This window comes from Strigops habroptila, chromosome 2 (assembly GCF_004027225.2).
Source record: "Strigops habroptila isolate Jane chromosome 2, bStrHab1.2.pri, whole genome shotgun sequence".
NCBI classification, from domain to species: Eukaryota; Metazoa; Chordata; class Aves; order Psittaciformes; family Psittacidae; genus Strigops; species Strigops habroptila.
This window is the reverse complement of record NC_044278.2, coordinates 73,547,009-73,559,414: the sequence shown is the minus strand read 5'-3', so window position 1 is coordinate 73,559,414 and position 12,406 is coordinate 73,547,009. Positions and strand designations below refer to the sequence as shown.

At 37.2% G+C, this 12,406-nt stretch overlaps 1 protein-coding gene across 1 annotated transcript in view; it reads left to right on the top strand.

The window, feature by feature from the left end:
* The window catches only part of GPC5 (glypican 5), a 588,911-nt gene that overhangs the window by 4,579 nt on the left and 571,926 nt on the right, over positions 1-12,406 (top strand). The window contains exon 3 of the mRNA XM_030477566.1: positions 8,549-8,710. Within this exon, the coding sequence (XP_030333426.1) occupies positions 8,549-8,710 (162 nt within the window). The remainder of the gene's footprint in view (positions 1-8,548; positions 8,711-12,406) is intronic.

Sequence of the window (12,406 nt, the reverse complement as noted above, 5' to 3'; positions counted from 1 at the left end):
ATGCCATGTATGCAGTTGTGAGAACAAGCATAAAAAAAGAGTGAAGACTTTGATTAGTGTAAGTTTTATTGTGAAGTCTTTTTATAAAGAATTGTTATGTATATGAAATTGAGTAAGAAAAACTGTGCTTGAAGGATGAGATAATCTAGAAACTAAGTTGGTGTGTGATACTTTTTTGTTAATCCAAGTTAAAATATTCTTGTTAATTCATCTTAAGTAACAATAGATTTTAACAGTAGTTAAAATCTAGAGCAGATTACTTTGATACAACTCGAAGATCATGCTTGAATTCTAATTTGTATTTCCACTACAATTTACATTCAGGTAATTTGGATTTTGGTTCTATCTGAAATAATCAGTAATTCTCTTTTTTTTTTTTTTTTTTTTCTTTTTTGGTGTGTGCAAGGGCACTTCTCATTACTTGCTAACTGATCTCCAGAAGAGGATTTAGGCAGAGACAAAAGTGCTCTGTCATACCAGTTGCTGATATTCATTAGATCATATCTGGTTTTGTGAGGGCTGTTGCTTATGACGTAATTTCTTGTGTGTATGAACATACACTGTTGCTTCCTGAATGTAAGTAGTATTTTACCTCTGGATCCACAAAATGATCACCATGAAACAATTCTTAAAACATTTTGAGATTAAGACCAACAAAAAATGGGTTCAGCTATATAGCAACTTCCCTGTCTCTATCGCCCATATTTCAGTGCCTTGAGGAAGTCAGCAGTGCTCAGTAACCTTAGGATTTCATCTCGCTGGGATGATTTGAAAGGCGGCATTCATAGTGCTAAATAGAGGACAGGGGAGCAGCTCCTGTTTCTCATGCTGAATGGAATAGGTGGGCTAATGTCTAGGGACATTAAAGATCACCTAGTTCCAACCCCCCCTGCCATGGGCAGTGACACCTTCCGCTAGACCAGGTTGCTCAAAGCCCGGTCCAACCTGGCTGGTATCCTGTAGAAGGGACAGACTGCCCTCACTCGATGGGTTTTGCCTGTGCTTTTTCTCTAGATCCAAAACAATGCTCTTGTAATGCCAAGGCATTATGGATCTTTAGGGTTCCCTTGCCCCACAACTCAAGAAGTCTTAAAGATAGGAAGGCTTTTCACAGACAGTGAGTGTATTATAACTTGAACATGTTTTGTGCCATGAGCAGTAGTGTGGCTGTATGGAGGGGTTCCTGTACCTTGCTGGAGGGGTGCCTGCTAGTAGGAGGATGATCTTAGAGGATGTTAGGAGGGAGCCAGATCTGTACAACAGAGTTGCCTATGGTGTCCTCTGATAGCAATATGTAGAATGCACCATCTGCAGCTGAGAAATACTGGTGCCTTCTGATCAGAGCTGCAGAAAGAGGTGAGGTGATATTTCTAAAGCGTGGACAGTTAGGGCTGGGTGCTTGAGGCTGATCCCCACCTCTCTTAGCAATGCTGAAGTACTTCACAGCAATCATAATGATGGCGATTAATGTTAAGTCTGGAGTGGTGCTTTTAACAAAAATGAGTTAACAGATATTAAAGGGTAAGCATGAGAACTCAACATCTGATACAGGTTGCAAATCCATTTTGCAATAAAGTGCTGGTTTGAATAAACTGCCTGTTTCTTCAGGCCTTACGGCATTTCAGTGCTGGCTTTTAAAAGACGGTTTATTGTGGCAATCTTAGATCTGTTTTGGGATTTTTGAGAGACTGGATTTGATCTCATGGAAGTATTTGTCTAAGTAGACAGGCAGAAATTTACCACACATCTGGTATTTTCCTGGCAATTAACGTCCTCATCCTGTCAGCACTCGTTTATCTCAAGGTACTGAAAATATGGATTTATATTGCTGAGACTATGAATGAAAGTTTGAAATCAGTTCCAGATCTTCTGGAAATAGGTAAACCCCTACCTCAGAATAATTACATTTTATTCTTGCTGAACTGTCTTTTCTACACCCATCTAGATTGTTTTCAGTTTTCTTTCCTATACTGTAACTGTTTATGTTAACATATATTTGTTACAGGGTAAGTTAGTTCATTTCTTGCCGTCATGTGATCTTGTCTAAAGATAGATTGCAGAATAGAGCCTTCAGAATTTGGTAGTGAAAAGAGCCAGTATTCCTTATTGGAGCAGAAAATGTTTTCTCACTGTATTTAAGATAATTAGTTATTGACAAAACAGTTCTTGTAGAAGATAGATAGGAAGATTTTTGCATGTGAAAACACAGAAAATAAGCGTTTGGGTTTTTTTTTTTAACATTGGCTGTACTGAAGTGAAATGACCTGTTTCACTTGCTGGTTTACATACCCTCTTCTGAAACATTATCCGCAAGCTGTTGCTTGTTCTGTAGCTTTATAAAGAAACAACTACAAAGCCACTCTGGATTTTGAGCAACCTCTCAATTTTTAGTCAGTTAGGTTCTTTTGCACGTCATATTTGGTTACTTTTTTTCTGAGCATTGAAAGCAGCTGTGTTTAATGAGCTGGAGCAGAAGTAGGTCACTAAAATGTATTTTATATGTATGTGGTTAGTCTTAAATATAAAACAAAGTTCCCTTATGGTTGGGAACAATATCTGTGTTAAAAATATCCTGCTTAAAAAAAAAGTTACAATAAAATCAAGGGAATAAAAGAGTATTGAATAGTCAGCTGAAACCATAAACTAATATTAATTATTATTTTAGAGTTTTGCTAAAAGTCTAAATGTCATCTTGAAGCTATACTAAAGCCCATGATAAGCCTAGATAAAATTTCATGTTAGCTACTGCTTTATAAGAGGCAGAAGGTTTGAAAGCTAAGTAGTGCCTAACATTTGTTTAAAATACTAAGCACAGTTTGGATAATAAAGCTAATATTTAGGTTATTTAATTTTAATACAAAACAAGTATTATGCATGTCTATGCCTATATACAGAGGCAACTGCATGTGAGCAGATGCTGTGCATATTATTTGTTAATAACTAGAATGTAGTATTTGAAAGGTTGTACTTACTGGAAAAATGACAGAAAGCAAGATCTGCTTTTCTGAACCTCGTAGGAAAAAGGAGATCATTGCTTCTTAGAAATGAAGCTACCATTCACTTAAGGAAGAGACACATGTCAAGTCAGTAGGAGAATGAGGAATAGTACTCACAAGTTCTAATTTTTGCCTGGTTTGACAGCTCAGCTACACACTTCTGATTATGAAATTATGGTTTATTATACAACAATGCCATTGACTAAAATGATGCTCTATGCAATGCAATGTTATTCGTGTTTGAGGCAGCTTGATCATACTTTGCCAAGTTTCATTTTCAGTTCCAAGCAGAAGGAGGACATTTACATGAAGTTACTATCTGCTAAGATTTGGAGGGTCAGGTAGATCATCTTATATACATGGTAGTGAGGTGTTTTTTTACTGTTTTTAAATACTTTGTAAACCAAAATGAAACAAAACCCTCCCCAAACCCACTACAGCTATATTCTTCATTGGGAAGAGTTGTACCTCTCCTCCTAATATTCGGGCGCATATACAAGCTGTGTTGAAGTTTGAGTAGTTGTATTGAGGAGACTTACATAATCTGCAAAATTGGATAATGTCTTTCTAATAAGTCACTTATGAGAAAACTGTAAGAGTATAGTGATATAAGAGAAGAAAATATATCTAGTTGGGAGTTTTCCTTTTTTAACTTTTTTAGAGTTGTTTTTTTATTTCTCAAATTATTTGGTATCCAGACTGTGTAATAACAGTTTATTGAAGATCTTAGTTCTCGTCCACTGTACTATTGTCTGGAGTAGTGTGAATTGTAAAGATGTCACACTATGCTTAAGGAAGAGGTTTGATTGTGATGATGTGGTTCAGAGCCTCTGCATGAGGATTAGGTGGGTGGAAAACAAAGGAGATGTTATAGTGAGTGTACCAACCAGCCAGGATATAAGCACTGGTGTGTAATTCTATAAGCAATTACAAGAAATTTCACGATCAAGAGCCCTTGTCCTAATGGGAAATTTCAACTTCCCAGACACAACTGGGAATATCATACTGCTGTGAGGAGCAGGTCTTGGAAATTCTTGAAGTTCATAGGAGATAATTTCTTATCACAAGTACTCAGTGAGCCAACGAGGAAACACATGCTCCTAGACTAGTTTTGAAAAGTGTAGCAGAGTGCACGGGTCTTCACTGTGACATCACACAGTTCTGTTTTCTTTGTAATCATGTTTTCTGCTCATGAAGAAGAACACAAGGAAGACCTAATGAAGGCAATGCTTAGTAAAATTAATCTAGATTAATTTTTCCTCCTCTTTGCCATTTAATTCTAGTTCAGACTACTGCTCTGTTTTTTGCTCTGGCAGATTTGTTGGGCTCTTATAATTGTACTTAAAATTTTCTGAGATTAAGAAGAAAATAGGGATAGTCATATTCAACTTTTAAAAATATGAAATAAGTAAGAAAATTACTGAGAATTGTGCTAGAAAATATTTGTATTTTTTCATAAATATATAATTATATTAAATATTTATGAAAGAGAGGAACATGAGATGAGTAGATTGGGGTTCTCAGGCTGCTTTGTGAAATTGGAAGAAAGAGAAGCATGTCCAACGTCTGGTAAAAGAAACCAAAGCCATCATGAGCAATCTCTGCACTGGTGGTAATCTGGAGGAGCACATTGCAGGAAGAGTGGAGAGACCATTTTTAGAATAATATAGGAGCAGTAGATTATCTTCTGGGTATCTAGAAATGAAATAATTTGTTCGGTGTTTTTGTCTCCATGAAACTGATGCAGCTTTGAGGGAAAACCAAGCTCAGTGTTGTTCTGAGTTAGCTTCTGTGTCAGTCTTTTAAGTAGGTGCTGAGCATTTTTCTTAACAAAGACAGGCTTTGGGCAAGATGAGACATGAATTTAACACCTACTATATAGTAAGATTTCTAATAGCCCTGGAGGTTTCAGGAACATAGGAGTTCATAATTTAATTCAGGTATTAGTCTGATTAGATGAATTGATAAAATGATGAATTTGTGCCTAACAGTTCAGCTTTTATTTCTTGAGACTATCTTATAGGTCAAAAATACTCTCTTGATAGGATGTTTCCATTGAGAGTCTCAGTTCAACTGTACTTAAATTAATGGATATATTAGTTACCAAATGTAAGTTTGAGCAGCAGTATTAATAATGGTGTACCAGACACCTTAGAATTCATGCATGTGGGTTAAAAAATATCTCCCTGTCTTAAATCTGTAGTATCACAAATGACTTCTGTGTCCCCCCCCTGCACTCTTTCTTCTTAAGTTATGCTGGCTAGAAACTTTTTTATGAAGATAAAAGACTTTCCTGGAACAGGAGAATTGGAGTTTTAAGAAAATATAAGTACTGCAAAGAATTGTAAAATTGCTTGGTTTGTCAGTGTGAGACCAATAGACAAACACTAACAGATCAGGTTATATGACTAATACTTCCTTTATGAGCTCCCTGCTGATTTGTTTGAAGGTTAATAAAGAGAAATCATATGCACAGGTAATAAGAAATAATTAGAAAAAAAATCTATTTTTAAATAATCAAACATAAATAAAACCTTTCATTTTCAGAGAAGAACATAAAGAACATATGCAGGGGAATAAAAAATACAATAAGTCTGAAATTGGTATGGTATTGAAATGTGTCCAAACAACTTAATAACATGGTTCTTCTCTTTACACTGTCTGTTATGTGACTGGATAGCTCCCTGCCTCTTTTCAACAGTAGTGACTTGATTTTTGTTACCAGCAGAAGATAATATTCAGTAACCAAATAGGAAAAATGGCTGTTGTTATGCAATGCTGTGAATGTTGCTATCAGTATGAGCATTTTTTCTGGTCTATTGTTTGTCAGGTCTATTGCTTCAGGCACGCTGCAGACTATACCTTGGCTTGTCTTGTACTGTGATTTTTGTGGTGTGATAAACTCTTTGAGAGTAAAAAAAAAAAGAAAAGAATAAATGGAGAGAACTGTGTGTCATACCTGTGGATTGACCTCTCTGGTATGATGAGTAAATATTGCTGCAGGCCTATTTATCATTCCTTTAATTTTTTTGTAGGTGGGTGACATGTTAGTCCAGTTTATTGCTTGCTGTTTTAACAGTGTGTGATTTTAAAGTTCTTACTTACGGTAGCTAATATTTAAGTTAATTAGTATTCGGTATAACAGCAAATCTATCTAATCATGAGCAAGAGGATTTAAAAGAATTAATAGAAACTTGGAGTGGTTTATTTCATTAAGCAATGTCAAGTTAGACATGTTTTGCATTAGAATTACTGCACCTGAAGTTGTGTTTCATGTACACACAGCATAACTCACCCCTGGAACAGGTAGTATTAACATAGCTTTAATCCTCACATTTCTGGATTTGAATCATGCATCACTAATTTGTTCTTTTGACCCACTGAGGGGCCTCACTCTGGAGAGCTGGTATGGACCGGGAGGTTGGAGTCAATGGGGTCAAAGGATTGAAATCTGGCTTGGGGAAGCAAGGGACATGCAGTGGAGGTGGAGGAGAGGGAGGCTGTGCATAGACAGTTAAATGGATTCTGAGGCTGTAGACCACTGGTGAACTGTATTTTTAATACTCATAATAAAAATCATTGTAAGATGCTTATTAATGTTGCTTGCAGGCAAGGAACTTTGTTAAAGGCTGGCTCTGATGCTAAGCACTTTCTTTGGCATGCACAGCATAAATACCAGAGTAGCTAATATATAGATAATTTAATGAACCACCTTAATTTTGCAGCTTTATTTTAATTTTTTGGCTGAATTGGAATGTCAGAGGATGGAATATTAAATTTTTCACATGGCAAGAGATTTGTAAAGGCAGACAGCCAGGAGAAATTACTTAGTTTGTAAAGTGTAAAAGTGTATATAGTGAAGAACATGGAAAATCTATTTTTAAATAAATGACGAAGATAAATAGCCTTCAAAACCACCAAGTTGTATGAGGAAAAAGTTATTGTATCTTGTAGCAATAGTATAACACTTAAGAAATGAAATTTCTTAATACTCTCAGAAGTTCAGTGATTTATGCCTGCATTAGAACAGAGTTTTAACTTTCTGTTGTGCTAGTGAAGGTGTTCAGCTTCCTGGACTGTGGCCTCTAGGTGTACTTAATTGTGTTAAACTGCTACTGGAGACCACTTCAAAGAGATTTAGAGGGATATCACTTGCCTTAGTTCATTTTCACATCCAGAGGTTACATTCTTACATTTGCATGCTACCATGAAGGCAGTCTCAGATTTGTGAATTCTGTGTGGCAGTCAGATTTCTTAAAGTATCTACTGATTAACATAATGATATTTACTGCTGTTTATGTCTGTGAAATGGATTTGTTTCAAGGCACACATTTTTACAATGAGCAATAAACTGTACTTGTGTATATGGAGTCAAACTTCAGTGAGTGTGGAATTATATCAATTTCTGAGCAGCTCTCCTCACTAAGTGAATTAGTTTTGCCTGAAAACTTACATCGTATGACTTAAAGCCTGAAGCAGAAAAGACCCTTCAAAAATTAAGAGAAATTCTGTAGTATTTAATACTGGTGATTCAAATGTATTCTTCCAAACTTGCTTTTGGGTGGGGGCACCAGGAATTGTGAAGATGGAAACCACCAATGCCAGAAAGAAATGTTCAGCAAATCTGAGACCATATTATCTGTAATTACCAAGGGAAATCTGTTTATTTGTCATGGGAATCAAAATCCTTCTGTGGAGTATTGTACAAGTGTTTATCCACGTCTTGGGCCAATTCCTTTTTTTTTTTTTATGGTTCATATAATTTACCTATTTCATTCTGGTCTTGTGCTTTTCGAAATGTAATTTCTAAGGAATCTTCTGGATCTTTTCTAGTGTCAAAATATGACACAGTTAGTTCCTGCTTCAGGATTGGGATTCCTTTATATAAACAATAACACTGTTTTCCCACTCTGTAGCTGAAGTGAAATTCCAGGGCCAGGAATCCCTTCCATAAATTTGCTTCAACGGATAAAGGGACATGAATTTGATATAATAAATTTAAACATTTTACCATTCTTCCAGGATGCTTCTATCCAGCTTAATTTTTCTTTCTTAGCTTTCTGGTACATGTTATTTAAAACACCTGAATTACATAAGATAACTAATGGAATATTTAGGGTCCAAAATGTGTAAGGCCTCCCTTTCCCCATAACTATATTCATACTACCTTAGAAAGATTTATCAGAGAAAAATAGAGGAAAAAAAGATTTAAAAGGTTTAGTGATGGGGAATTTAAAGGTTAAGTATTTTACCAACATTAGTTAGAAATATTCACAGCTGGAATAAGATTACAGTGTCAGGGAAATTATCTTATATGACATGAATTAACTGTAATAAGTGTGCTCTTCCCACAGAATTTTAGTTAGTATCCCCTTCTATTTCTTGCTTAATAAGACCAGATGTCTTTAAAGCTTGGGTATTTCTTTTATGTGCCAATATCTATGTGGAAAAAAACCCAACCCACCCCCCCCCCCCCAAAAAATATCTTCTATATATTTGTGTATTGCATACTTGTGTTTCATAGTAATCAGTGTAAATATCTCTTTCTCTAGGGGTTGATCTCCAGGTTTGTACTTCTAAAAATCCAACATGCTGTACCAAGAAGATGGAAGAAAGATACCAGGCTGCAGCAAAGCAAGATGTAGAGCAAGTGCTTCAAACATCAAGCGCTACATTAAAATTTTTAATATCTCGTAATGCAGCTGCTTTTCAAGGTAAGGCTTCCTGCATTTTGTTTCCAAACTTGTTCATACTTTGCTTGATTTTCATCTTTGATTAGTTAATGCATGTAATAGGAGTTATCTGTTAATTTTCAGTTTCTCCCTATGCTTTTATGTTGTCAAAGGAGGAGTATTAAATTATGCAGGTGATTAGAAACTGCTGTTGGAATACATGACTTTTAAAAAATTATATTTGAGAAAAAGTAAGAAATGTTTTTAGTAAGATGTTTTGATTTGAATTGTAAACCAGTAAATTGGTGTTCCTCTTGAACTTGCTTTAATTTCAGTGATATTAAAATGCAAAATTATTGCCTGGAGTGCTGCAAAAGAGAGATTTTGTTAGTCCAGTATTTCCACCAACCATGTTCTTTGTCTTGTTCTGATAGAAATACTTGGGTAGTTTGGTTTTGAAGTTCATTTTTGGGAGCTAGTTTTATAAGTTTTTGAGTGTCTAAAAAAATTTTCTAGGTTTCTGAAAATAATTTTTAAAACATTGGAAGTTGAGTGACAGTTGTTCCAGTGCACAATTGAAAGCTATCTGATAAATTGTTATTTGGGATGCTGGTGGGATTGCCTTTTAGCGATTACCCTGCATACTATCCTTTTTTTTTTTCTGAATTAATAAGGCATAAGTCAATGCAGAAATTGGTTAGGAGCTGGGAAGACGGGAGAATTAGTGGCAATATGAAATTATATTATATAAGTGATAGAAAGGAATATGGAGTTCACATGTGTTGAGGACAAAGCTCTACAGTTTTCTTATTTGTCTATTAATGTGTAATTGCCTTAATGACCACTTGATTGGGCAGGATAGGATGGTTAACTTTGTGAAGGCTTAGGAAGTTGTCCTTCTGGTGACTGTCTTGTTTTTAACCTGTGAAGCTAAAATGATCAGCAGAACAAACCCAACTGCTGAGGGTCATAAAATGGACAACAAAGTTGACTCTGGGGTCCTAGAGCCTTCCCGTTTTGAATTTAGGCTGTCATAGGCTGAAAACAAGTTGCAGTTGCTCCCTTGTGGGAGTATTGGGTTTGGCAGGTTAGCCTGCCCAACACAGCTGTCATAAATTGTGACCACAACGGATCATAATCCAATTAAAATTTTATTAATTATAGCAAGTAGAATATGAGCAAAAACAGCGCTGGACGACAGGGGAGTCTGCGCTCCGCCACTGCCGTGCTGAGCAGTTCAAACAGTCCCTTTTTATACATCTTTACTTCCGTGTTCATGAAGTAGTGGAGGTACTCTGCGCATGCTTCAGTTGTTGTTAGGGGGTCGTTTTCTACCTCCTGGTGGTCGTTGAGGCCGAAGTAAGAAGTCTTTCTCCTTTATCCCATAGCTGACCCCTCATTCACATGTCCTTATCTGGGGTTGTTTGTCCTGTTTCTGTCGGTTCCTGGAAGTCTGGCAGTTATCTCGCGATTGTGGTTATCTTATCTTACTCAAGCAGTGTCCGAGTTTCTGTCTGCATAAGCAATTTCACATCTTTGTTGCCTAACCTTTACATTGAGCTTAACATAAATCTTAATAAACAATATCCTAGTCCATAGTTTCTCACAATCCCCCCTTTTTCTTTTTATCCTATTATTGTTTATTAGACGTTACTTTCATTTTCGGCACTGCGAACAAACCTTTTTCCACAATCCCAACATTTATCATAACACTCACAAGGTAATACCTCACAATTACAAAAGGCATAGTTCTCACGTGGCATAATGCATTCACAACAATCTTCATCTTCATTAATAGATACACTCTTATATTTTGCCCCAGACCTCGTAGTTAAAATAAGCAGTTTAGCTATGTCAAACCGTTCTTTAATAAAGTGTAAAATATAACGTAATATACAAGGCCCAAATATGAGTCCCAAAATCAACATGATAAGCGGTCCTGCTAAGGCGGACAACAAAGTGGTTAGCCAAGGTGAAACATTAAACCAGTTTTCGTTCCATGACTTGCCCGCCTCACGATCTTTCTTACGTTGATCTAACCTTTTCCGGAGTTCAGACATGGTGTCCTGGACTACTCCAGTATGGTCAGCAAAAGAGCAACATTCTTCATTGAGAGCTACACATAACCCTCCTTCCTTTAAAAACAATAGATCTAATCCTCTTCTATTTTGCAGTACTACTTCTGATAAAGACTTTACTGAAGTGGCTAAATTTTGGATAGATTGTTCTATTTTTGCTAAATCTTCATCTACAGCCATCTGCAAACTTTGTAACTCCTGACCTTTCACTAGGGAGGCTATGCCTGTACCTGCTCCAACTCCGCTCGCTATCAGCAGGGTAGCTAGGGTTACTACTGTAATTGGCTCTCGTTTTTGCCTATTCAGGTCTCCTTCAAAGTGGCGTAACACCTCCTCAGAGGTGTGATAGATTAGACGAGGAACAATAATCACCTGTACGCAAAACTGAGATTGATCAAACACGTTTAGGGATAGGCAAGGCGTTACTCCGATGTCTGAACAAACCCATTTAGCTCCTGGTGTCGGGATAGCCCATTTGTCATTTTGATTCTTGTGTTTCTCTATATTGGTGTTAGTGACTGTTTTATTGCACAAAGGCTGATATTTTTCGGGCACTGTACCTATACATTTTCCTTGACCTGTTACTAATTGAATAGTAATTCCTTGCGTATGGTTCCTCTGGTCATCCCATGGGCATTCTCGTGGGTTTGAACCATTAGACCATTGAATCCTACCTGGTTTTCCAATTGCCTCAAAATATGGTGGTCTAACATTATAACATAACCAACATTCTTTAGTTAAATTTGGTTTGCTTTCATTAAGGGCACGATAAGAGGCTTGCATTAGATTCCATAAGGGGTCTTTGGATTCTGACAACTCTCGATCCCTGGATGAGGAGAATTCAGTCACAATGTCATTAGTTGTTTCCGAAAGGGAGTTTGGAGAATTGGTTGCGACGCTTGCGGGGGCAACCTTTTCTTCAGAGAAAGTGGGTGGATTCAGGACCAGGTTTGGTCCTACTGGTAAGGGATCGTGTGGAAGTTTAACTTTTCGTATAAGTATAAGCCCTCCTCTATCTACACCTGGTTCCCAATATCTAATTCCCCATGTTCTTCCTGTTATCCACCCAAAATCGTCCGGTTGCAATATTGTAAGAATTATATGAGCACAATTTCCTGGACTTATGATACCTCCCGAGGAATCATATCGAGGAGGTGTACATCCCTCAGGACCCCACTGAGTCTTGAGGAAAGGGTCTGACCTACCCGGCTGCCATGCCGCAGCGAGGGTTACACAGTCCCAGGACGCACAATAATACTCGTTTGGATAGTTGCAATACCCTTTGCCTGGGTTGGAAGCAGGACACAAATAATATCCTTTCAGATTTAAGCATGGTTCTATAGGTGCTAGTTGGCACAGCGCTGCTCGGAATGTGGGGGCTCCGGCAGTGACATTAATGCCAATTACTGTTTGGTCCTCCCATCGACCAATCGTCCATTTCATAGGTTCATGAGGGTTTCCATTTGCTTGGGTTATTATCAATAACAAAACTAACGGTATACCAGGAAAAAGGGTGTCTGTCAATTTTGTCAATTTAAGTATATTTTTATCAGTCCTGGGGAAGTTCGGCCATTGCTGCTTTTGTGTCCCATCGTTCTGGTTCTTTTCTCCACAGTTTGTTCCTCCTCTGCCTCGCCCGTCGACTCGGTTGCTTCGAGCC